Genomic DNA, 27,952 nt, shown 5'->3' with positions numbered 1-27,952 from the left:
ATTTGCACAGTCCAGTGGTTTTCTATCACTACAGGAGAATTTCTTCCAAATTATGTTTGGGTGAGTTTTTCCCAATCCATGGTGGAGTTGAATAACTAGCTATCATCACATAGAAAACAAAACCCTTGCAATGTGAAAACATAAACTGTTTCTTTTGGGTAAAATTAATCCTTTCTTAAACAAACTCTAAAGATAACTGTTCTGGCAGTGGAATGGGACCAGGTCTGTTTGATATCCCTGGTAATCAGTCCTTCCCAGCACAGCCTGCCATGAGTCAGGCTTCTTACTCACAAAGCGTATTTAACAATAAGCTTTTGAACTGGAGCCAAAACTTATAGAAGGATTTCTTTACTGCAAAAACATATTGAATTATATGAAAGCCAATACTTAGCAAACTTTGAGTTTCATGAACCAATTAAGACACATCCCACAATGTCCTGTAGCATACAGTTAAACTACCCTGAGAAATCTACTATTATTTATTTCTATTGAAGAATTATCCTTCCATTTGTAGTCCTGCAAACAATTCCAATGTGCTGAATTTTACTCCTATGAGCAACGAAGTAACTGCCATTACTTAGAGAAACAAAATTAATCATGGGCTTAACTGTTTCTGGCATATAGGCTCTGTAATTGCTTTCATTCATCTAAAAATTCTAATTATAACCAATTCGGAACAGAGTTGATGCACTCTTAACAGTAGCAATGATAATCATAGATCATTAAATCAGAAATGCTATTCAAAGAAAGAAATACCAATGTCCCCATTTCACAGATGGAAAATATGAGGCACAGAATTGTTAAGTGTTTAATTTTATGTTTGCCAAATAGCTTCCTGAATCCTGGTCTTGTGACCTAACTGCTAAAAAGATACATATTCAGCCACATAATATCATGGTGCAATCTTATTATTCTGTTTCTCAGACAAATGACATGTAATGAATCCTATATTTGTCCTAGGCTTAAGATTGATCCAGGATGTTAAAAAAAAAAATTCTGTGAGAAAGCAGATGTAATGCAAAGAGAGTCCAAAAAACTTTATTTCCAATATTTTGAAATAAAGTACTGACAAGAAAGATTCATTATATAATTTCATTGAAGTCTATGAAAAGTAGTGATAAACTTCCTCACCTGTGTGCCCTGGAGAACAAGGTGAACTTTAGAGAGATTTAAAATGAGACTGCCTTAAAATAAAGCAGCTCACCCAGCACACCTGAGAAGCCAGGTGAGAGATGGCAAGATCACCAAAGGCTGTGGGCAGTTTTGCAGAGAGGCACAGGGCAGCACAAGGAGCCCTGCACAGGTGCCTTGCCTGAAATCAGGGATTGCAATCCCCTGTGGAATGCAGAAGCCTCTGCAGGAAACTGTGGATCTAAGGGAGAATTACAGTTATTTGGAGTGTATGTACAAAGACAAGAGAGCAAAATTTATCTCTACAATTCCAGCTGACATAAGAAGGGATGAGTGCCACAGTTTGCAGCCAGGAAAAGCCAGGTAAAAGAGGTAAGGAAAACACCAGCAGGAGTTGGGTAGTGCAGCACTGGATCAGGTCCTAGGAGGATGTGAACCAAAGCTCCTTCTGGGGCTGACCTCACCCACTGTCAGGAACAGTCCTGCTCCAAGTAACCTCCTGAGTCCCTCCCAGTCAATATTCCCATGGTGCTATGGGATGCAGAAACATACAGTTTCTCTGTGAAATCAGCACCAGTAAATCCAAATACTCAGAAGTGAAGCCATGAAGAAAAGAGACCAGGATCTGTTGGCTGCAGAGTCCTGTCCTGGGGCAGGAGCCAGGCAATATCTCACTGGCAGAAGCAGTGAGATATCAGCTCAGGGGAGTGAGAGGACACTCACCCTTGAGGCAGCAGGACAAAAGCCATGCTCTTCTCTCCAGTGGCTCAGAAAGGCTGTGCTGCTGGTGTGAAGAGCCTGCATCCTGCTGACAGACAGCATGGGCTTGTAAGCACTGGAACACTGACTTTTTCAACTGCTCCTGAGTCATGGAGTACAGCCCATTGCAGGAGACCACTTTCACAAAAACCTCATCCAGATTTTTTCACCCTCTGCCCAGCAGCAGAAATGGAGGAGAATTAGGGCTCCAATAGCTCCTCACAGAGAAATAGATTTGCAGTGGTCCCTGTTCTGCCCTCTGCTGAAAAACTGGTAACTACAAAATAATCATATTCATCCTAGCTACAGAAATCTGTCTGCTTCAAACTGAGCAAATACATGAAATTCATGGAAAATAATTCTATTCAGGAAGACTGAAACTTTTGAAAACAGATGTCAACATTAATTCCTTCAGACAATAAAAGGCAAGGAGCTGATTTATCTAGTGAGTTCAACAAGTGTTCAAAATTGGGAATTTACTAATCCATGGACCTTGCACCAATTCCCTCATTTGAAATATGTATTTGAAAAGAAGGAATAAGCATAGCCGATATCACAGACTAACTTTAGAAAAAGAAACTTATTTATATTCAAAACTGCATATATTATGTGTATACATATATATTCACAAGCTAGCACATTTTATCAATTAATAAGCTATTTAGAAAAAACCCCACAATTTCAGCAAAGATATTTCAGAACATTTATAGAAAGATCTTTGCAAAAGTTATTACTCCTCTTGCTTGAAACATTCCACAGGAAACTGATGCTTCAGATGCACGTTATTTGCTTTATAGGCCATGTACTACTTAAGAATAAGGTGGTGTGTTTTTCACCTCAGAGAACTTATCTACCTTTTATTAATCATTATAAACATACATATTCACTGAGGGGAAAAGAAACATCTTAGCTCTCTGAGGTTTAGAGGAGCTTGCTGACTTGTACTACTCCATTATTTGCATATATAGTTCTTGAAGTCCTGCCTTCTTCAAAAACCCAGTGAGTCACTTTGTTGTCTTCAATAAACATTAAGTTTGACACTAGGAGTTCTGGCTATAGTACCTGCATAGTTTACATGACCATATTCCAGTCCTTTGCCCTAGGTGAAGATTTTCCAGCTGCAGGATCAGCTGGGTGCGCAAGAAGGACAAGAAGTGAGGATATGAACCCTGCACATCAATGTCTCACAACAAGGAGATCTTGCTCAAAGGCCAACAAGGCTTGCAGGGACACTACAAAGCTGAATCTTGCCACATGGGCTGTTATCAGATGAAATGTACAAAAAGGACAGCCTCTCCTCAAGCTTGTGGGCAGCCAGAGAAGATTAGATCAGCCTGTGGATGAGCCTGACTTTCCTACAAATGCTTAGAGATGACTGAACACGTCTCATCCCAGGAAGGCTACTTGCAATAAGCAGCGCTGATCTCTGTAGCTGCTGAGGAAACATTTCAGGGCTGTGAATGATCTTCAGAGATGCTGTGGGGCTGAGGCAGGTGTGTGAAACCATCACAGTTTTCCCAGGGCATGGTACACTTCAAAACTAAGACGTCAGCACTGACACACACTAACACTTTTTTCAGATAAGAACTTACGGCTAACTTTATAAGAGCAAAATGCAACAGAAGAATGACCCACCAGATAACTTCAAGCAAGTCTAATATCAATTATTGTAAACTAAACAGTGTGTTTCTGCTGGTTCCAGGCCTTGTGATCAAAATGCAGCAAGACTATTTTTTAAAAACTTTGAATTAAAGAAATTTATTATCAAAAGAAAAGAGGACTATATTTATGACTTTGGATGTTCTGTATTTTTTGCTTCTGTATATTTTTTCTCTTGGCAGTGAAAATGAAAAGCCAGCAGAAGAACCTAACCTTCGCTCCCCTCACCAGCACCTTTCTACACAACTGATCTAACCCAATCCTGCTGCAGTACTGGTATATATTTAAGGGATTCTTTCTCACATCAGGGCTGTTAAGTACAAGAAGGTGCCAGCAGAATGTCAAGTTCTCTCCTTTCCCCACCATGCTGCTATCCCTTCTCTCACCCACATCAACCAAGGCTTATCCACCTGCACTGCAACTCTGCTCTGGATCCCTGTCATACAGCAACGTTAAAAGTGGCAAGATGAAGGAAAAGTCCTCCTCCTACAGCTGGACAACATAACCAAGAGGGAAAAAGGCACAGAATCAAGTGCCCCACTGATACCAAGGCACTGAGGTAGCATAATACTTTCACTAGCAATAGCTCTCTTTCAGTACTGCTGTGGGATCACCACATCACTCTTGAAGCATGTGAGGAAAACCTTTTCATCCTGTCAGAACACAGGTGACTCAGGGCATTGCCTCATCTAACCATGAATGAATTGAGAAATGCAGCAGAAGGTGCCTTGGTCCCAGTTCAGATTTACCTTACGTGTGGATTTGGATACAATTTCTGTGCTTATTAACTACCAGTTAGCTAGTACAGTTTTTTTTCTCTTCCTCCCACTGCACCCTGCTGCCTTGCAGGGATGTGCTGCAAAAGTCCTCTTGGTTTATTGAGACCTCAAAACCTCTTCTGACAACAATATGATTTTCCATACCACCTTGCCAGAGGGCAGAGAGTTGGAAATAATGGTTTTTATGCCAGCAAAATCAACATGTTTTTGCAGCTGCCTATTATCCCCAATTAGCAGTAAGTCATCAACTTACTATAGAATATAAGCTGCTTATTCCTCAAGCTTACTGGCAAACTTCAAGACACTGCATGATAAAAGGTTTGATGTAGTCATTGAAAATCAGAAGTCATTCTGACACAATAAATGTCATTTTCCATAAGTATCTCAAATTATTATTTTTCCTGACCTGAACCAGATGGAATTTTTTTTTCTTTCTCACATTTTTGTTTTGTGGGTGGTTTTGTTTTGTTTTTTGTTGTTGTTGGTTTTTCTTAACCTACTTGAAAGGGAAAAATACAGCTAATCCATGGTGGATAAACTGCTAAATGGAAGAGATATAATCTACCTCCAGGCAGCACAATGAATTGGCATCTCCATGCTTTTGCCTTGCCATACATCTGGAGTTTAACTTTGGAGAAACTCTGTCATGAGCTAATTGCCTTGATTGTGTTTTAATTAAATGAAAGGAAAAAGCTGAAGTTCAAATGTGGGCGGCAGAGTGGTAGTTTCCATATGGAGCTGCCAATGTTGCCAAATGTTAACTGGACCTCCTGCTGGCAATCAGCTGAACAGGCTGGGTAGCGGCTACTCGATAGGGAGGCTGGCTGCTGCCCTGGAAGAGCCAGAGGGAATCCTCCTAGGATAACCACAGCAGGGATGATGGCCTGAATACACACAAATGCCTCTGGGGTTGCTGGAATCACACTTGGATCAGCAGTGCCAAAGCCCAGAAAGGGTTTCAAGTCTGAACCTTGCAACTCCCACTGCTTCCACGGGCAAAATGTTACCTTGCTGCAGAAAGTCAAACCTGGCAAGAGTGGAAAGCTCAGCTCAAAAGACCACAATCTGTTCTGCCTGTGATGAGCCCCTACCTAAGCTCTGCAAAAAGCACAGGTACAGCTACACAGGTACTTCAAAGGAAAAGAGGGAAGCCTGTGCTTCCCTGAAATTCATAGCATGGATACTCAGGGCTCCACGTTTCAAAGAGCCATGTGGCTCAGAGGGATGCTCAGCCACACTTGTTCTCTTCTGCAGTGTGCAGAGAAGAAATTTGACCAGAGTTCCAAACAATGATGTATTTATTTAGTTCTCACTTTCTTAGCTCTACACCTGGGATTGACTGGCTGAAAAGCTTATTTAGTTATCTCTCTCTTAGGTAGAAGGCCCTAGTCCTAAGAGACAATGATCCCAGCAAGCAAGCAGGAGACCTGACCTGGGTTTCCCACTAATTACACAGGAAACAGGACCTAAAACAGGGTTAGCTTTAGGGTTTGACATGTGCCTGCTGCATCATTGGGGTAAAGTGCAAAAAATGTTGCTTTTTCTTTTTCCTGGTCACAATAACCACCTCAGCTTAAGTGCTGGTGGTTGGTTTGTCAGGTTCCAGGCTGTCATTACCACAAATTGTCTCTTGCTAGTGCATCCCAAATGCAGATAACACACTTGTAACCTCCAGCTTCAGCACTACTTTGCAATATAGCTTTCACTCCCACGGGGTTAATTCTACAGAGAAAAAAAGCTAAGTTATGATTGTAGGACACTCTGTAAAAAATATCAAAGGCAACACAGCCAGTCAGGGCTGCCCAGCCTCACTGAATTACACTTCCCATGCAGGAACTTCATGGTTCAGAGCTCATCTGCTCTATCTACACTGGCATCTGAGCTGGGTGTGCTCTACAGCACTTTGAGCACTGCAGTCAGACCTCTACAATCACATCACCTCTCTTCCCAATTGTTTCTTATGTCAAAACACATCAGGGATTCTCTTAAGGTCTGGGGGAAAAAAAAAATCTGACCTATGTTTGCAATATGCCCACAAACATGTGTTTGTGAAATAATTATTGACATTTTGGCAACATGCAGTCCTTATTGGAACAGCTACACAACTTCTTCCTCCTCTTCAATAAAATGCTTAACTTCCACACTTCCAGCTTCCTGAAGAAGGAACAAGCAAATGCTCAGCCATCCTGTTATACAGGTTTGAAAGCAATCTGGCCAAAAATCTTCTTGCTACCTCCTCTCTCACCCTGGACACAGCTGGCTCCAACCAGAAGGAAAGGGGTCATAGGTTTAATGCAGGCTGCTTATTCTTTTTTTTTTTTTTTCAACCCCAATACTTGAGGAAAAAATCAGCAAATAGAAAGTTTCCAGACAGTTACATTTTCCAGATATACGAAACATCATATCAAAGGTCAAAGCAACTCCTCCACAAAAACAGGGGGGAAAAAAATCCAGGCACAATAACAGAGATGGGGGGGGGGGGGGGGAAGAAAAAACAACAGCTAAAAGCATTGTACATAAAAGAGCAACCTAACTACTTTGACCAACGGAACTGCTAATTGAAAATTAATGCTTCTTGTGTCTGAACATTAAGGGATAAATCTCCTTGGACTACAATGGTATATATTTCTATTTACAGTTCAAATATTTTTTGGAAGATTTTGTAATTTCACCTAAAAGTAAGGTGCAGGTACTCATCTTATTAAATTCTGTATTGATATTTTAAAACATCACATCTGAAAACCAGAACTGCAAAACTGGAAATACCTCTTTACTGACTTTTCTTGGCATAGCCTTATTATGGGGGAGAAATATAGCTGCAATAAATTCACAATGAATCTTTTTAGCTGCAGGCAAGTGGTAAATCTCCCCAGCAGATATTGGCTAGAAGTGTGAAAATAAACCGAAACACCTGTGGCCCCTCTTCAGTGTGGTGACAAAGAAGAATTAAAAGCAACCACCTTTGCAGTAGTTAATAGGTGTGTTATACCAATGCTGAGATAAAACTGGGTGAGGAGAGTCACAGAGAAGCCTTTGGCCCTGGTTTCCACCACCCCAGATGGCAGCAATTTACTCTCCATCTGCCCCAAACAGGCCAGGTCAAAAACCTAGGAAAAGAGTAAAAGCATAGCCAAAGTTACTCTGGGCTGTTTATCCCTCCTCTCCTCTCCCTAAGCAAGCCTGAGACTGTCACAGGCCTCAGCTGGCTGGCTCCTCTGCAGATATACACCATCCCAAAGGAGAAGCTGCAGGATGTTAGGAGATTATTCTGCTAACCCCCTACTCTGCATCACTGGCTAAAGGACTCACTGCTGAACTCTCTTCGATGCCTTTCAGCCATGCCAGATGCACTTGGAAACTCAGAGGCATTTCCCTGCAGACCTCTGGCTGTGTCCCCAGAAGCATCACCCCTGCAGGCAGAGGCAGCACGCAGGTACAGCTTCACAGAGATGCTGCCCACACAAGTGGCCTTCCAGTCATCTCAGCCTGTGTTTCTGCACCAGCACAACAGAAACCCTGGATGAACCACCAGCTACGCTGGTGACCATTTGTAAGGCTGCACGTTATTGTAGGGGGATAGAATATAAGAAAATAAAGATAGTGTAGAGAGTAATCTCACCCCTAAGGAGTTGCAGCTGATTATCAAAGAGTAGGAACAGGCCTGACTTTAAGAGGCCACAGCTGTAACCAGAGAGAAGAAAAGTGCTATAAAAGAGGGGGGTGGCTGGTTGAGAAGGAACTGGAGTCACTTGGCTGCTCTGTGAAGAAGAAAGAGTCAGTGCTTGGATAAGGAGACATCAGTATTGAACCCCTGCAATAAGATGACAACATGTTACCACTGCACCGAGACAAAACAGCCTTTTGTCTGGGCTTCTAAAAGTGAGTCAGCTCCTACTTCTGAGCTAGAGAATGTACCACTGAGCTGGGACAGGAACAGAATGGGAGTAGAGAGAAGTTTGTGAAGAGAGGGAAGATTTCTGCCAGGAGGTGATCACCTGAGCTCACTGCCAACAGGTGTGAGAGATACTCTAATGCCTTCAACACATCCAGTGCTGAAGCAATGACCACCTGAAGAGATAACATCATCAGCTGTTTTCCTCTTCAGCATGAAAAAGGTGAGGAACCCACTCCAACTCGTTCCAGACCAGCCAGTGCCCTTGCCAAGCACAATTATCTACAAATATTACATGTGGTTTTCCCTCTATTATTACTACTTTTAATCAAATCTTTCACAATTAACATGTTTATGTATCTGAAAGTAGGTTTGGTTCTGTGGGCTCCCATCCCAATGCTTCCCCACTCCTATGACAAGGAGTTCCTGATCTACAAATAACAGCACATGAACACACCCAAAACCTTAGGAGCAATTTGATCAGTCATGTAATTAAATGCCTGGGACAGGACAGCCCAGAGCTCATTGTGCTGCCTTTCAAGAGAACAATTTTCTTCTATACTGGCACCATTTCAACACCTTTTTTCTAGTACAGGAAACAGCATACTGCATTTGTCCACATGTGTGCAAGTCAACCTCAAAGCAAATAGACTCTTTATGTGACCTTGCTGGCCTCAGAACCTGCCAGGGAGGTCAAGAACACTTTTAAACCCAACCAACAAATTTCTGATTGTTGCTGTCATTGCAAATATTTGTACAGGCTTTTAGCTCTGCTGTCTTTGTAGAACTGTGTTTATTTTTAAGTTCAGTTTTTAGCTGCCTTTAAAATGCTCGTCTTTGTTGCTAGACACCAGCTTGAATAAACAATAATAGTGAAGCTCCAAAATACTCAGAACAACCTGTTAATGATTAAATACAGTCTTCTTAATCAAAATACTAATTTGACAACTCTAAAACCACAGCCTATAAAAATCATTCGGTACCTATAATATCATAAATCTTAATACAGTCTAAGTTATCTTCATTGCTAGGAGGAAAAGGGAGTTGCCAAGTTGCAGCTGACTTTTATTCTGCATCATGTTTCATTACCCTCTTCATCCCCAGCCACACAGCAAACAGCTGTTTTACTCCCTGTAACTTGTTCTTTACTAGGGCCAAGGTGGGAAAAATCAGGCACAAGCTGATATATTTGTCAGCTCAGCTGCCCTTCTCAGCAGGGCATGTTCACGTCCTTGTCACAGGATGAGTCTGTGCAACTGTGATGGGATTCAGTTTTACTTTAAAAACCATTATGGTCCCTTTCCTACACAATCAAGAAACAGTAATTCCATCAAGCAAGATGATGGCACTGTAAATCACTGCAGTAAAACCCAGTGGAATTGTAGTATCATCTTCATGAAGGTTTGGGGCTGTATTCATGCATATTTTTTTTACTTCAGTCTTTCCATGGAATCAGTGTTTATGGAAGTGAGGTGCTGGCAATAAAAAGACCTTTAGCTGGAACAAATTACAAATGAGCAAGCTGCTGCCCTGCAGCTCATTGCACTGGGATGCTGGGCTGGAGCCTGCCCTGCTCACAGCTCACCCTGGGGTACATGTGCCTCTCACTTGTGGAGGCAGGGCTGGAAAACAGGATCCCTCTTCCCTGTGGGAGAGCCAGCAGTGCTCTCCTTTTAGATCCAGGCACCAGCCCAGGACAAAGCAGAGCATCAAGCACTCCTGGGAGGGAAAGGGGCTAAAGAAAGGGGCTTGTTGAAGCTTCAGGTGGGGAGGTGTCATCTTGTTGTCAGGGAAGGCACTGAGAACATGCTTTGCTTTCCCAGCGGATTCTTCCCTTAGGAGAAAACAACTGCTCTGTAAGAGCATCGTTAACATGGCAGATACATAATTGATACCTTCATTTCCCCACTTGGCTCTTCCTGATGTATTTGGGGCCTTCCACTTCTCTGCTCTCTGTTAATAATGAATGACTGCATTATCACAGTGCTTAAAGAGGGCTGGCCATAGATCAGAACCTCTTTGTTTAAAGAGCAGTATGGACAAACACCATAAAGACCATTCTTGTTTCAGCTCCAAGTATAAAATGAGAGACAATAGCTTGAACAACAGATTTCTGATTTTCATTGACACCTGCTCAGCTGTTGCATTTGACAAAAAAATTAGCTATCCACAAGCCCCTATGAGTTTGTTTGCCAGCATGTCCCTCTCTAACTTTCTCATTCAGACACTGGCATTTTAAGCTATCATAAAATACATCTTTGCTGTCTGCAGACTAAAACAAAATGCCAACTTCAACTTTTATATGCCAGCTTGAACTGAACTGCTTGAGCTGGAGTTGGATGAGCATCCCTTGAGCCAGAAAGCAAGCACCAACAGAAAAAATGCCAGACCCCACCTCCTCCCCAGCAGTGCTTTCCAGCACTACACTCCCCCATGGCCTAATATATTCATTCAGTACTTTGCTTCAGCATACAGAGCTTCAAAGGGCACCAGAGCAAATGCCTGTTTGTCTGTCAGGGGCACCTGAGCCCACCCAGCTACTCCACCATGCATCAATACATTGCCATGCAGGAAAACCTTTCATTTTTCTAAGTGGAATTAGGAATTAGCAGTCATCGTAGCCCAATGAAACATTTTAAGCCTTCCAATTATCATTATGATGCATTCAGGCTGATTGTGAATCAGATAATATATTAATTTTTTACTTTGTACAAAACTCAGTAAAAACAAGAAGAATAATTTAGCCTATTTTAGTGAGATTAATGTGGACAAAGGTCACTCCAAACTGTACAGAATGACACACTTCACTGTATTTTGTATTTTCTTTAAGACTGTCTTTAAACCTTTAAACAATTTAACTTTCATTAAAAAATATTTTTATTATTCCTTATTTATTTAGAGGTAAACCAGGCTACATTACCCTTGAGTACTTACAAGCCAGAATACAAAACACTGACATGAATTACTTAAAAACCCAAATGAAACAGAAGCTGTTCTCACAATTATCAAGTTTCTTTAGTTTTATGATTACGAGTGCCATGACCTTGTTGATACAGATGAATTGAGCACAAAAGCTTTATTATTTACCCATGTGCTTAAGAGTGTCATAATAAGAACTTGATTAAAACAAAAGAGGTCGTGCAAAAAAACCCGAATATGACTGGCAAGCCCTGGACCTATTGCCAGCAACTCCAAGCAGCACTGGAAATTCCAAATCCTTGCAAATAAAGTATGTACAGCATCAGTCTTCACCAAATGCATCTTTGGCATTATTTGAGCTCTATAAAGCTTTATTTTTTAAACTACTACCAAATGTTTTCCTAGAGAGGGAACAGCGTGTGCCAGAGTGCTCGCCTGTTTCCATCGGTCCCTGGGAAAGCAAGCTGTTTCTTAGGAAAGCCCACAGGAATACTTCAGAAATCCCTGCTTGCAGTTTCTGCCTGACCCTACTGTTTCTCATCCTGGGCTTTCTGCAACTCACCCAGCAACTGATGCACCCAGCAAGGAAGAGAAAGAGCTAATTATCAGCTTGGTTAACAATGAATCAACACATGGCCAAAGTGTCCCACAAAGGAAGGAGCAATCACTGTTTCCACCGGTGGTACTTCCACTTCCACAGGGTCTCTCTCTAAGGCATTGCCCAGAGGTGAGCAGCCCATCCTGGCAGGCAGGGCTTGCTTGGGTTTCTGCTCTTCCCAGACCCAAAATAACATCACTGTGGGGATCCAAGGAGGGAAAAGAAAGCAGAGATCCCACAGGTGACGGATGATCTATTCCCCATGCCCAGGGAGCACAGAGGGAACACTGGAATGGCAAGCAGGAGTCAAATCCAGTCCCTGAGCCCCTCTGCAAGGCACAATGTCTTCACAGCCACTCCCCAGTGTTACTTGCACTGTGTGATTTGGAACCTGTTGAGCTCCAGCCTCAACTGAAGGAGCAGAGGGCCTTCCTGCAATCCCTGGAAATTTACCTCCCTCAGGAAATAACTCGTGAAAAATTCTATGCCATACTGAAAAAAAGTGCCTTGTAATTCCATCTCCAGTGAAAAATGCTTTGTATAAGAACAGGTTTTGAAATAGAAAGGTTAATAACTATTCTTTAAAAGAGCACCTTCAAGTAGCTTACAAATAAATGATGGCAACTCTATTGAGCTTAGCAAGAAGCTGTGACATTTTGGAAATGAAAAGAAATGATAAAGAGTTCAGTCATTTTGCTTGCCTTGAAAAAGGTTTACAATTTCCCTTAAACCTCCCTCCCACTCTTGCTAACATTCAAGTACTTGGCACACATTCACACACATATTCAACATTTTTAGAACCTGTACTCACTTTTCACCCTAGCTGGATGCTGAACTTTGGGAGAGAGTGGTAATTTTAACACCAGGAGAGACCCAAAAAGTGACTGGTGCATTACACCATGCAACTCCTTGCTGTGGGCAAGCGTTTCTTTCACATGCTGTGCTCACAAGAGCTATGGTAGATCAGAGAAAAACCTGGAATTGTGATGAAACATACATAAGCCACGATAAGCAAACCATAAGATTTCTGTATCTAGTAGGAAATTTTCTCTATCTAGTAGGAAATTTTCTGTATATCAATACAAATGAAGAATACAAGGAACATAGGTAAGCACAGCAGCACAATCAGGTTGAAGAAAAGTGCTAGAGAAGCACCACTGACCGTCACTGAATATTTTCTTGTTGTAGAAGGAATGAAATTAAATTAAATCAAGTGTTAACTGGCTCTTTTTTTCTATTTTTTTAAAATTCCTGTATAGGATCATGAATAACATGCTAAACTGGAAAACACAGAAATGCAAGAAGTGTCCCACTCAGAAGCTTTTTGACAAACTTTATGACATTTCATGCATTTGTGAATAGTGGTAACTGAGAATCAGTTCCATAAGTATTCAGTGCATAAATAAATAAAGTATATTTAAGTTTCACTTAAACCAGAAGAATTTAGTTTCATGTTTGTGAACACGTACATGGCCCATACAACAGGGCTGCACACAGCCTTGCATTTCAAAGGCTGCCTTTAGTTTTTGGCCAGATGTCAGCACAGGAGGAGCAGCCTGGCCAAGCATCCAGCTGGTGCTGGATGTAAATCAGCCCTCGCCAAATCAGCTCAGCAACGCTGGAGCAGCCAGCTAAAGGCAAGGTCCATGGATTGTGTCAAGATACCAGGGAAAACATGATCCTCTTTCAGGTAACACCTGCTCTGAGGAGGATGAAAAACCTTCAGATGTGTCCTCAAAGCTTCCAATCCAAACAGCTCCATCACCAACATTGCCTTCCCACTTCAGTCAGCCTCTCTGCTAACTTTAAACTTCTGTCTTCTAGACCACATGGGAATCAAAGGTTTGAGTGGACTTTTAATTATCTTTCATGCCAACACAGACTTTTAGAGAATAATTGAATTTTGTGGGAAGTTTAGCTTTGAGAAAAGTTAAGGAGGAAAAAGAAATTAATGACAAGAAAAAAAATTAGAAAGATTACTACAGCACACACATTTTCTTCACACTCACAGCAAGACAAAACACTGTATTTGCCCAATTTGCTCATGTGCTACAAATACTGCACACTTTTATGCAATAAAAGGGGCAGCATACAGGCTGGGAATGCCCCCTGGCTGGAGTGTGGCGCTCACAGGGATGCACAGTTCCCTTGCCCAGCAGGGGCAGCACTCCAGGCTCAGCACCTGCTCCCCAGGGAGGCAACTGAGCACAGAAAAGCACAAACACAAAATCTGAAGTGACTCTTGTTAGTCATACAGAGGGAAGTGCCTCTTTTCTAAATACTCTGGAATCCATGGCCCTGCATGCTGGCTTTTAGAAAGGACCTTTGACTGTGTATCTTTATATAATATTTTAATAAAGCCACCAATTTCACAACTAAAACAAGCCAGAGTGTAAAGCCAGGGCTAAATGTGCTAGAATACTGCCCTTGATGTGCTTTGGTCAAGCTGTTGAATGTAATCTCAATTTTATATGAAGTCATAGTACTTGTCCGGGCTGCATCTGGATGTTGTTTTTATAAGTACAAAACTCTGCTGGTAGGAAGAGCTGAGTAATTGATGAAAATACTGCAAGTACTATAACTAAAAAACATGTAGGTTTTTGTGCAAGGAAAAGTTCTCATTACTAATTTCACTGACATGCAGTTTAATGCAAGGTGCTCTTTTTCCAGGCAAATACAGACACAGTGAAGGAAATGCAGAGCTAGATCCACAAAATTGAAGGATCCAATTTACTTCTTGCGGCACCTACTCAGAACTGGGGAGGCCCAGAGCAAATCCCTGCTATTAAAAGGACTCCTAACCTACCACATGTCCTAAATCTGCCTTATTCTACTACTGGGGAGCTCTGGGGAGCACTGCTCTATCTCTCACGTTCTCTCATGTTCCCTTCCTACAGCCACAAACAATTGCTAGCACCAGACCTCCGGCTTCTCTATTTTCACGGACACGACAAATATTTTGAAAAATTGTCAGTTCTCTTGAAAACTGTGCTATGGACATTAACAGCAAAATATAACATCAATCCTGATGTTATATTTTTAGTCTGATGCTAAGAACTTCAGTGAGTATATGTGACTCCACACCTGTGCACCACTCAGTGAGACTTCACTCATAATTCCTGGGTTAGAAGAAAAATGTTCCTGCCAATGTGTCAGAAGAAGAGCCATCAATATGGTACCAACAATATCATTGAAATAACCTAATGGTTGTCTTTCTCATCTAATTGCTGCCAGACTAAAGAGGGCTACTGGAAGCCCTCATAAAAGACTTCCTACTTCACTACCCATCTCCTTGAAGTGTCATCTCTTGCACCACCTCAGCATCATCCCAGTTTCCCTCCCTTCTCTCTCACCTCAAACACAGTCCTTGCTTTTCTTACCCCACAAGAAGGACATTTTTTGTCTCAAAACTTTTGCAACCACTCCATGCATTAAAAAATTTTTAAAAAAAGGCACCAAACATGGTAGGTGCAAAGACTGAATTATAAGGAAATACACACAGTAAGAAAAAATAAACCTCTACATTTGCAAGTTTTCCCTGAATTGGCATCTGCCATGTAAGTAATCACTTAAACCAGAAAGAATGGGCTTCACGCTGATATTTTTTTTAATGCGACTGAAGTGCCTGCTATTTGTTTTTAGGAAATGGTTAATTTAATTAGCAGCATCTGTTCTTCCTTTACTCTTCACTCAGTCTTATGTGGAATTTTCTGCACAAACAAGAAAAAATCTAAACTGAAAGCAAGAAACCTCTGGGCCTGTATAGACAGAGGATGTATCAATTCTGAGGGGGTTAAGAAAAACTCGTCTGTGCCACCAGACACCTCCCTGCTGACGTGAGGGCACTGGTCTCACTTCTGCCCTGCTGATATATACAGGCCCTCGGGGGAAAAACCAGGTTGCCAAATATGCTAACCAGTAGCATTCCCACCCAGGGACTGTCAGGGTGTAATGATGTTATCTGCTAAACCACAGGCAGGCAGGGGCTGAGGAGCGTGCTCCCCTGCAAAAGCTGAATAAAGAATTAACCACAGCAGTGGGATAATTCACTAGCTGTCTTCAGCTGATTCCTTCATCACAGTGAACTCACCTAACAAAGGATTTCATATAGCAATGGTGTTTTGTTCATCTCACCTTCTGCTGGTGTCTCCTGCAGTGTTTCTCTTCTGTGGTTGAGGAAACCCTGAGTGCAATGTAGGATGAGCTACAGAAAGAGAGAGACATGTTTTCTCTACGAGCAGATCCCTAAGGACAGCTGGTGGAAAGGTAAAACCACCAAGATCCATGGCATGACTTCAACCATTTGTTGAATCACTTACATCCATGGTCTGTGACTGTCAGGTCTGACATCATCCATCTGCAGCTAAGTGGGGAGGAGGGGGAAACAACATTTAATTATCACACAAAACCCATCTTCAGGACTGATTAATACTCATGGAAGATTTCAGAGCTGGGTGACATGAACCCTTCCAGATGATGCCAGGGTGATTTTCTGTGGCCTTTATTCTCACATGCTATCAGATCTTGCTGATTTTGCACTGAGGCAGCCGGGAAAGGCTTGTACCTTAACAGGGCTGAGCTGCAGCCATTGCCAAAGTGAAAACTGGTCTGTGCAACAGAGACAGTGTGCAATGACACACATCAAATGTTGTGTCCAGCTTCTCCTACTAACTAGAGAAACCTGCATAGTCCCTACCTTTAGTTAATGGTTTAAAATGTATTGAAAATAATGCTTTTGTATACTTTCTAGTGGCCTGAACTTGTATTCTCAAGTGTTTTCATCATTCATGGGTCTCAGCTAGAAAGGTACATTCTTCTTCCTCTTTTTCTCTTTAAAAATACATCATCCTTGATATCCAATTGTGACATTAAATGCTTTTTTTCCTTCAACACATTTTTTGCTATGCACTTCAAACTAAGCTACACTTTCCAGGTGCATTAAACGTTTCAGAAACACCCTGTTCATCTTGCTGGATCTGGCTAAAAGATGTTCGCCTCCTTTTCTATCCCCTTGCCTCCGGTAGCAACGGGAAAATTAAATCAGCTGGAGGAGAAGTGCAGGGGGAGTTAAGAGAGAGGTGTTGCTGTAAGTGTCCAAGATTTTTTTTTTTCAGTTTCAGGTTTCTGAGAATTCCCCTAGGCTTTTCCAACACAAACTTTCTTCCTCTTTTCAGAATCATGTTTTCTCTGTAACATGACACAGTTACATGACAATTCTGCCCAACAAAAAGATTTTAAAGCAGAGTGACAGTCAGGTAATTTCTGCAATGCTTTGTAGTTAATATCTCTTTCTTTTTCTTGCTGGCTCATGTTTTGCTACTCTCTTATTACTTTCTCCTCCAGCTAAAGTATATACTATTTCTGCTTGGTCTTTGTCCAGCTCTCCAGAAACTGGCTTTATCCCCAGTCTTAGTTGTCTACTTAACTGTTCATTCCCTTGCACAGACACAGCCTCTTCTACATCTCACTTATTTCTTCCATACACTACTTCTGTGTGTCAAAAGCAGCACTATTCAAGGAGGAATAAACAACAACATTGTTTTTCAAAGAAATCAAATCTAGTGTACTCTTATAAGAGTCAGATCAGCCTTCCAAAACTTTCCGTCAGGAATTTAAGCACAGGAACTACTCTGCAATTACTGCAATTGTTTTAAGCCTTGTATGGATTTTTAGCTCTAATTAATATTCTCCTTTTTTTATCAATCACTTCAAAAATTCATGAGAATAGGAGAGTTGTGCATGGTGGTGAAACATGTAAGGCAGGAAAACCACTACACCCTTCTCTGTATCAACAAAAAGGAGGCCAGATTTGCAGTGCACTAGAACACTGCTTCACATTTTCAGAAGAATATTCTTAGCATCTGTGCCAAAACCAACATTTCCTTCCCCTCAGAAATGCAATAAATCTATAAAACTCCAAGAAACAAACCAGTAATCTTCAGACACATTGAATGAATTTACAGGGTAGGAAATGTACAGCCGGTTCTGAATTATTAACAATGAAATAAATTATAACACATTATAAATGCATAATTTAAATACATCTAATTTCTTGGCAATGAACTGTTTGGGTTTTTTTCTTCTCATGAAGACAGATAACATCTAAGAATCATTTCCCAGCAGCTTAGGGGGACTTTAGGTTGTAATGTGACTCAAATTACTTGATTGTATCCCACTAAATCTCTTCCATAAGCATGCAATGGAAGTGTCATTTCTTTGCTGATTCATCCAGGATCTTGGGGGGAAAAAGGGAGGGAAAAGAAGCCCACAGAGATTGGCTTTCAGCCTGGGTGACTTTATGTTGCTTGTTATGACATAAATGCTTCAGGTGAGTTGATTTCTGGGGTTTATAAGCAAGGCGAGCAATTGGGGGAGGAGTCACAAACTGGATCCTCTCCTACCGCCCAGTTCCCACCAAGTTTTTAACTCAGGATGCTGCTACTGAGAGAAATTCACTTGTTTGGTGCCCAACAGTAGAGGTGAAAGATGTACAAGCCACACTGAGGCTTTCCACGGGCTCAGGGGCAAACACTGCCTAGGAACATGTATCCTGGGCATCTCACTCCCTGCAGGAACTGCAGCTGGGGCTCTTCCAGGAGCTCCTGTTGCTCCAGACATCCTCCCAACAGTATTTACACTGGGGTACACCAGCAGAGGCTGCAGCTGGCTGAGGAGGCAGAAATGGACACTGGCACATCGTGCTGGCTTCGCAGCCCTTGGTTTGAGAGGGAAGATCACTGCTGCACCCGACTGCAGTAGGCTGAGCTGAATGCAAAGCCTGGCTCTTGGAATCAAAAGAATGTTTGGGGCTGGAAGGGACCTGAGAGATTATATAGTCCAAACCCCTCTGCCACAGGCAGGGAACCTTGCACATCCTGGCTTCCAGGCTCCCATTGAGGTAGTTTGTTTCTTCAACACACCATCCTCTTCCCTGTCAGGCTGAGTTTTCCTGGGCATTCAAACCAAACTTCACTCATAACAAATGTTATTTTATTTAGATGATCTGACTACCAAAGAGAAATTGGAATCCAAATTGCTTTCCTTCTGTTGCCTTGCTCTACAGCCATGCAGGCAGAGGGCACAAAGAGCCAGCCCTGTCTTCCTCCTCAGCAGAAAGGGTCAAGTGAAACAACAACAAGCATTTAAGCATGCATCAACAGTGTTGCAAGCCTCAGAAATAGAACCAGCAGTGACAAATCCCCAGTCAAGAGTTCACTTTCTGAGCTGAAGCTTCCAGGAATAAAGAAAAGCTCTTAGGCTTGAAAAAGAGTCCCTGTGTGTCTCTGAGTCTTGTCAGCAATGTTTTAAGGTGAAAGTGTAAATTACAATAGCAATGAAAACACCAAGTTTCATCATATATCACAGTTATTCTAACTGTGCAAATCACTAAGTTGGCTAAAATCAATAATAGTAGAGATTTTCTGTATTTTTTGCAAATTAGATCATAAACTACATGATCTGTTTGCATAGATCATGCAGTAGCCCAGGCTCTAAAGCCCAACCAGCATCCAAGGCCTCTGCACCATTCTTGGGCTTTTACTGGACAACACATTAAAACATTCAGATTCAGAAAATACAAAAAGGATTAAATAACACTGAAATGACTATGATGCATCTACCTGATGAGGATTTGCTAACAGTTTGGGCAGATGGTCAGAGTGAAGACATCTTAAAACACTAATAAAAAAAAGGACATTCTCAGGGGTGAGGAATGGAGGCTGATCTTTGGGATAGAACCGGCTTTGCTCATACAGTTTCAAATGTTAGGACAGCTGCATCACAGCCTAACTCTGCTAGGCAAAACATCATTCTAATACATATTAAATCAATGCAGAAATCAGAGAAGGAAAAGGCAAGACAGTCCTTATCTTTTCATATGAAACTTCATTTTCACAAAGCTATCATTGACACAGATTTGGTATTAACCCTCTGATGATCTGTCATTCTCATTCTACTGACATGCAACCTGACAGCATACCCTGTATTTCCACAGAATGATGGAGCAGCCATAGATCCTCATTTCTCCCTTTTTCCCACTTACACTGATTATCACAGTTGTACAAAGCAGAAATAGAACAAAAAGGTAAATAAAACTTTCCTTCTGGACAGAGACTTTATTTCCAAGTGTCCATAAACCAAGTCAGGGACAGAAGAAATTCATGTTCCTTTGCAGTGACCTTGTATCATGCCTTGCAAGAAACTAAAGTCTTAAATCAAATTTCCCAATAATGAGCTTTGATAAGATTAACAGAGGTGATTTCAAGGTCCCTGCTGATTGCTAGCCCAAACCACTATGTGGACTACAAAGAGGCAAGGTTAAATTGATTCACGTATTGTAATATTTAAACTCAGAAAAAAACTCCAAACCCAGAAGAGAGGACATCTCATCCCTGTTACCCATGTGATTCTGGTCAAACAGAGTGAGAAGAAAAAACAGTCCATCTTCATACCCTGCATCACCTGGATGTCCATGGTGATCTTCCTACCTAGTTCCTACTGAACCATTTCATAAGACACTACAGGAAATGGCATGCTCCAGACCTCACCGTAATTTTATACTTGCCCAAAAATACACTTGACAGTGCAGGGCTTGTAGAGTTCATGTACAGGGGGGGATACAAATTACTCCAGTGTCACTCTTTGATTTGGCTTTGGGACATGAAAAACTAACAAAAAGCACTCCTTGTTATCTGGCTTCTTTCCCCGCCCATGGCTCATAGTCACAGTTTCTCCTGGCTCAGAAGGGGCACCAGCAACCAGCCTCACTCTCTGGGATCTGCTGGGGGCAAAACAGACCAGAGCTACCAGTGCCTGTTATTAGAGTGATTTTGTCATCACCAGCTAACTACCTGCTTTCTATTTTCCTAAGCCTAGCACTGACCTGACTCAAAAGTCAATCCTTACATATCAGAAAAAGAACAGGATCAGGAACCTGCCTTGTGCCAGCTAGAGAAGACAACACATGGACAGCTCAGAAATTACTTCTCCACATGGGACTTAATGGCAGCTAACTGGAGTATTTCTGCATATCAGAAAAAAACTTCTAGCCACTGTTACAATTTTAATACAATAGGTAGAAATAAGTTCTGGGAGGAGGCTGCTTGCTGAAGTATTTTTAAAAATCCATCAGTGATTGACCCAAGGCACTAAGAGCACTCAGCATTGTGTTTTAAAACAATTAATTCAGTGAAAAACAAATAATTACCAGCATCGATTCAGAAGTATTTTTCTGCAATGTTACATTTTTTAAACTGCAAAAAGCATCAGTGTCCAAAATGAATAAAGGACAACTTTAAGGAAAAAACATACAAAGATATAAATGTGTAAGTCCTTTCTGTTTTTAATAGGCTGGACTATTTGATATGATGCAAACACTGATGAGGATTTGAAAGCTCTTTGGTTTCATCCTGGCTACCTTAGGTGCTATCCTGCTTACTTCTGATAATTCACAGAATCACAGAATAATGAGGTTGGAAGAGACCTCTAAGATCATTGAGTCCAACCTATGCCCTAACACCTCAACTAGACTATAGCACCAAGTGCCATGTCCAGTCTCTTTTTAAACACATCCAGAGATGGTGATTCTATCACCTCCCTGGGAAGATCATTCCAGTACTTTATCATTCTTTTGGTGAAAAATTTCTTCCTAATATCCAACCTATACCTTCCCTGACATAGCCTGAGACTGTCCTCTCTTTAAAGGATACATTTAAAGGACTGTGTCCTTTAATTTAAACTAAGGAATTAAATAAAAAGGACTGGAAAGCATTTTGAAATCTGTAACAGAAAACACCAGCTAAGGATGAGGCCATATGACTCAGGAGAAATTCCTCAGGAGTAAGAAAGCCAAGGAGGAGGATCTAGGAAGGAAGGACAACTGATCCAAGGAGTGGCTGGGATCCAGCGGCATGGGATCAGTTGTCAGCGGGGCTTAGCACAGGGGGCTCAGCAGGAAACAAGATCTTTTCATCTGGGGGAAGTGTCGGGGTGGTCATCTGAGAAGACAACCCCCACACAAACACAGGCAGCCAGCAAAGGCTCTGCCCTGCCCGGGAGCCCCTGCTCTCCTCATGGCAGAGGAGGAAGCTGATGATTAACGCTGTGAACAGGTGATTAGTGGCTACCAAACATCAGCACATGAAGATATGTCAGCCAGCATGCCTGACGTGAAAGGTCACGTACCATGGCAGCCAAACGAGGAGACATTCTGGTCATGCCTGAGGCAGCCTCAGAGGGAGAGGAGGTGAGACGCCAACCTGTTGAGCACTACACCTTTGCTTTCACACACACATGGTCCCCGTGGCGTGGCTGGTGCCCTGTGTCCCTATGAGACCCGTGTTCTGGCTGTGCCCCAGGGTGCAGGCTCAGGTTGCGGCCTCCTCTGCAGAGGGGGATTGCTGCAGCTGAGGGGCCGCGGGGGCTCCGCCTGCTCCGGCGGATCACAGCGGGAGCGGCAGCACGGGCACTCTGTATTCCATACACATGCTGCACTCAAAGGGTGCACAACTTTTTCTCTATAAATAGTGATCCATTCCACACGCTTACATTCAGACCCTCACCAAGAGCTCAAATCAGAATCATGGTGTTGGGAGCATGATGAGACCCACGCTTTCAGCAGTTGTCATTGCTTTTCATATTTCGGCTCAATAAACACAAGCATCAACTTTTAAAAAGAGCTCTTGCAGTTCTCATTAGTAGCAGGCAACTTCATGGCTACCCATTCTGTCCAAAAACCTGGCCTTTTTGTACCTTTGAGTGGGTATTTTGGATGCCTGGTCAATCAGCCTGAAGTCTAAGGCAGATTACATACTTAATTAACCCAAATTCTGAAGCTGTCACAACTGTAGTCCCATCTGACAACACTGGCAGGGTGACGTGTTTCCCAAAAATAGCTGAATAGCTTTGGATAGAAATTTAGCACCAAATGAAAACAGTACACCTTTACATTGTACTTAAAACTCTTGCATAACTTACAAAAGCATTAAAAAACAGGGAGAAATGAATAGGATTCCCAAAGTAGTCTTACGAGAGTTCAGCCTCGAAGTCCCAAAGCAATTTAAATCTCAGGGAAAAAAATAAGGAATATGAGGCTCTTTGCTAAGAACATCCTTTGTGGCTGTGGACAAGTCATTTAGGGCTTCACATCAAATGAAACTTACCATTTCATCTCAATAGCTCTGCTTTCCACTCTTTCAAGTGCAGCAAATCCTGAAATGACCAGCTGACAGGTGTGCTGGGAGTAGCTCACTTCACCTGTAAGTGCTTTGAAATGCCTTCCTGTAAAGTGCAAGGAGTTTCAAAGTTCTTCCACTTTAGAAAGGAAAAACAGCCAGAGGAGAAAAAACAATTTCCTTTTTAAACCCTTTAAGAATTATTACTCTAAGGGCTTTTCTGCACATTCAGAGTCATAGTGGACTGAGTCAGGATGAGAATTTAGGTCTCTGGCTGAGCATCTCCATGTCCAGCTCCTCAGGAACAGGAGCGCTGGCTCCACAACCGTGCCCTCAGTAAGGCTCACAAGCAGCTACTAATGCAGAGCACCACTGGAGTAACAACTTCCACTAGACAAGTCTTGGAATTTCTCTATGGATAACCAATTAGTTTCTTTAGCAGCACCTAGAAGTGCTGAAGCAAATATTAATTTTCCATTTCATTTCAGGATTATGACAAGCTCACCCAGTTTACACAATTACAGTTCCTCTGCACAGACACAGGTGAAGTTGCTGTTTCCTCGTCCATGAACAGGAAATCCCATAAAGCCAAGAGAGATGAAAAGCAGCAGTCTGAGAAACATGTTCACTGCTGACCTATGAGAATCATTTCACCGAGTGCCAAGGTCAACAAACAACAGGATCCTACCAGGGACTGCTTTCATCTCATGGGGGGAGCTGGGTGGGAAATGGTTTTCCTGTGCTGTTGAAGTACATTTTCATGCCCTTGAAAAAAACAAAACTGTGTGTCTGTAAAAGGACGAAATGCAAGCCAGACAGTTTGTGCTCTGTTTCTGCAAAACGCATGCGAGGAGAGGAACTCCCCCAGCGCTGAGTAGCAGCCCTGCAGATCTCATCCTTGGCACAGCAGGTCAGCACAGGGCTCTGACCCCAGTGAGCACCCTGACCAGGGGGGCAAGAGTTTCCCGGGACCTTCCCTTTGCAACTTGTCCTACCCTCTGCTTGTGCTCCACATTCCAGGCTGAGCTGCCTGACCTATTCCTAGGAACACTAACAAGGTCTGTTTTTACTGGAAATTTCATTCTTGAAAAGGCATCGCAACTCAAGGAACAACAAAAATCTTTTCCCACCTAACTAGTTCAGCTTTGAATTGCTACCTTCCCAATATGCTGATCATGTCTCCACTGTTTGTTTCTCTGTGCTATGGTTGGTACTGAACTACCAAAGAAGAAATCTAAAAGAGAAAAGAGAAAAAAAAAAAACCCAAACAGAAAAAAGCGCACAGCTCTACTGCCCTTTGATAAGCTGTAGATCAGAAAGTAGAAGACATAGCTTTTGCACACAATGGCTGATAACCCCCAAAAGCACATAACAAACAAGCTTTAAAAAAATTTCTAAGTGGCTGGAAAGGTGTAATCTGGGAGAAGAAGCAAAAGCTGCTTATGGACACCAACTAGGCAATCCAAGGCCTGCTTTACTGCCCATCTACCACTCATAGTTATGAGAGATGATTAAAGCCCAGATCCTCCTGTCCAAAACACTTCAACACCCACTCACATGCAGCTGATGGCAAACTCTAGCCCGACAGTATGGCTAAAGAAAGTTCCAATGGAGTATGAAAATCTAAAGTTCTTCCTCTCTTTATAGGCATGCTAATCCATCTGGTATGAGTCTACATCTGCCCAGTAGAGAAGGACTTTGAATTTTATGATTAGACCTCAGTCCTGCCCTTAACCCATCAGGAAAGTGACACTGGGACCTTGATCTGTTGAAATACTTCAACATATATTTACATTTCCAAGAGTAAAACCTTTAACTTAAAGCAAATCTTAAAAACCCAGCCCTTCAGGACACTGGCTGACGTCCATCCTGAGCACTGCGTTATGTATTTATTTTATCTCTTCTAAGTCACTCTGTGACTTTCAGGAAAAATCTTTTACTTTAGTTTGCTACATCAAACCATGTTCACTCGAGCAGTCTACCCGAAGGCCCCGTGGTGATTTATCAGTGGTGCCTCCCCTGCACAGAGCCACAGCAGGGCTCGTGGGGCAGGGTCTGAGCCCTGCAGGCTGGCATGGCAGGAGGAAAAGGGAGCAAACAGGCAAGCAGCTCCTCACAGCTGCTGTTGTGTGGCTCACTGGGGATCTGAATGCACTATTGATTCCCTAGCACTAAAACAGATTTGTAGCCCCTGCGTGTGCAGGACAGATATCTCCTTCAACTCTAATCTCTAGCAGCTGTCAATGACTTAAATGGCTTGGAGCTGCCTGGAACACCAAAATCAACAAAGATTTTAGGCCTGCTTGCCTAAAGGGCAACCCATGGAACAGGAACCAGTGAAAGTCATTCTCCTGCCCTGATTACACATGGATAGGGCCTCCCAAACTTCACAATGGATTAAGCATCCAGATCATGTCAGTAAAAAAGACTAGAGAAAACAAATGAGTGCACCCCATCCATGACACCCAGAAACCCACTTGCCCCTATCATTCCTTGTTGAGGATACACCCTACCAACAATTTCAACAGCAATAAAAGTGCAGTGGGGTTACTCTGCCAGAAACCTCCTGGGGGCACTGCCACTGTCTCATCACAAACTGCAATGCTCTTAAAATGAAGATAACTAAAATTTACTTGGCAATATTGAGGCAGCATCATTGGAACTTTAATCTTCAGATACCTGTCTCTCACTGCTCCTGATAGAAAATGTTCTTTTCAATCAGGAAAGAATTCAACAGTGATTATTTTTTCTTTGAGGCAAAGCTAGAAATTCAGCGCAATTATTGTCCATTATCAGCCAGCCAAGCAAACACAGGCACCATAGTTATCCTTGGTCAAGGTACAGGCCCCCTCAAGGCAAAATGCTCTCACAATAGACTTCTGAACTCGAGTTTGGTCACTGTTTTTGTACAGGAAGTTTAACAAAAATTTTTAACCAGTCCATCTGTTTCCTTACATCTGCTTTCCAATGACTACCTTGAAACAATTCTAACACACTAGCTGCCGGGTGAAACCTTCAACAGGATGGTAACATTTCTTGGAAATGGTCCAATTTTTCTTTCATGCAATGTTTGACAGGTGAGAAAACCATCCAAGATTTTGACTGGGATGGTGTGACTAGGAATATAACCAAGTTTGTCTGAAAATTATGTGCTAATACTAAAACTATTCTCTGGAACAGCAATGAAGGAAAAATAAAAGAGGAAAAGAGAAAGTTTGTTGCACTGTCTCCCATTTGACAAAACATTCCCACATTAACAGTAATAAGCAAATTAAGGATAAAGTTCAGTCTTCAGCATTAAAGTCCCCAACAGGATTTTTGTTGGTTGGGGGTTTTTTTGCTTGGTTTTCAGTTTGTTTGTTTTGTTTTGAGGATTTAAAGGAAACAGGCGTTGAGGAAAAACAGGCATGCAGGAATTTCGCAGCAAACTTCAAATCTCGCTCAAGTTAATTCAGATTCTACATCCTATTATTGTGGGAAGAGACCCACTCTTCAGTAACTAAAACACACCGGATTATTTTAACAACATTCCCAAGAAGCTCGAACTACCTTCAAAAAGTTGCCAACAGCCGGGACTGCTTTACTGGGAGGATGGGAGTGGGGGGATGGAGGTAGCGGGGAAAAGGACCCGAAACAGTCCCACTCACACGCTATTTATTTATTTTCAACAGTCTGCTTACACATAAAATGTCCTGGAGCTAAAAGCAACCAGCTGGGCGGGTTACTAGCCGCGCTCCTGGGCGAGGTGCCAGAGCTCCTTCCCTTTCCCTACGAAAGGGAAGCCTTCGTTCTTATTTATTTAATAACGGGAAAAGAAGGAGCCCCGAGCCCCGGGGAAGCTGCGAGGCACGGCGGAGCCTCTGGCCCGCCGGGGAGCCGGGCAGTGCAGCGCCGGGAGCGGCCGCGCCTCGCGTTCCGCTGCGCTCCGAAGGTACGGGCACCGCTCCGCCCGCCCGGGACCGCGGGCACCGCTCCGCCCGCCCCGCCACCGCGGCTCCCCCGCCGCCACCGGCAGGGACCCCCGGCGGGAGCCCCCGCCCCGCCGCCCCGGTACTCACCGCCGGCCGGCTCGGGCAGCGTGGAGACCGAGGTCTGGCCCATGGCTCGGCCGGGAGGCGCTCACGCCGCCCGCAGCCTCCGCCGCGGCTGCTGCCGAGGGCACATCCCGGAGCTGGCCGGGCCCGCGCTCCCCGCCGGCTGGCGGGGGGCGGCTGCTCCGGCTGCGGGCCCGCGGCTGCCGCCTGTCATCCCGCCGAGCCGCCCGGACACCGCCGCGCCCCGGGCCCTCAAACCCGCCCCGCTCCGCCCCGGCACCGCCCCGGCACCGCCCCGGCCCCGCCCGGCCCGCAGCAGCGCCGCGGTCGCGGGGGTCTTTAAGAAAGAAATTAAAAATATTTAAAAATTAAAAATAAAAAATATCAAAGGCAGAAAACCCCCCTTTAGCTACACGGAGTTTCCCCTTTAGCCACTCGGAGTTTGGGAAGGACGGAGCGCTACCGGCGGGGCTTCCCGCGCCGCTGGCGTCCCGGTCCCTGCCTCCCCCCGCCCTGCTCCAAAGCCTTAGTCCAGACACGGAGTTATTCCCACCCCTTCTCATCCCCTCTGAAGGTACAGGGGAAACTTGAGACAGCCTCAGGGAGCGATCCCATCGCCCTGGCTGGAGGTGCTTCGCTGTCGGGAGCAGTTTCCAGGCTGCGCTGCCGCCACGAGTGGAAAAGGAGCGGCCGGGCAGGGCATGGGATCCTCACCAGGCTCCTTTGGCTGTGGCTGAGCTCTGGAAAAGTGCCCGGCGCTCGCCACACACTCAGGTAGGTACATAATGGAAGACAGGACTGCTTTTAGTTTTGGGAGAAAGAAGATAGCCAAAGACAGCGGTATCCAGACAGCACTCTGCCGTAACACGTGACAGAAGGGACAGAATAAATGGGATAAACTTATGAGCAAGATGGGGGAAAACAGACATTGTGCATATAGCTCTAAGGCAAAATAAATTATTAATTTGTCTTCCTTAAAGCATAAGCATCATCCAAGCAGTGATGCAAGC

At 43.3% G+C, this 27,952-nt stretch overlaps 1 protein-coding gene across 4 annotated transcripts in view; it reads right to left on the bottom strand.

The window, feature by feature from the left end:
• PHACTR2 (phosphatase and actin regulator 2) overlaps positions 1 to 27,200 on the bottom strand; it is a 72,881-nt gene extending 45,681 nt beyond the window's left edge. For all 4 annotated transcript variants that reach the window (XM_059467578.1, XM_059467581.1, XM_059467579.1 and 1 more), the window contains exon 1: positions 26,967 to 27,200. In XM_059467578.1, the coding sequence (XP_059323561.1) occupies positions 26,967 to 27,009 (43 nt within the window). In that variant the 5' untranslated portion in view covers positions 27,010 to 27,200. The remainder of the gene's footprint in view (positions 1 to 26,966) is intronic.
• Between the last annotated feature and the right edge of the window lie 752 nt (positions 27,201 to 27,952).

Source organism: Ammospiza nelsoni, chromosome 3, assembly GCF_027579445.1.
Source record: "Ammospiza nelsoni isolate bAmmNel1 chromosome 3, bAmmNel1.pri, whole genome shotgun sequence".
Classification (NCBI taxonomy): Eukaryota; Metazoa; Chordata; class Aves; order Passeriformes; family Passerellidae; genus Ammospiza; species Ammospiza nelsoni.
The sequence above is the reverse complement of the archived record's forward strand: the minus strand, read 5'-3'. Positions and strand labels throughout refer to the sequence as shown.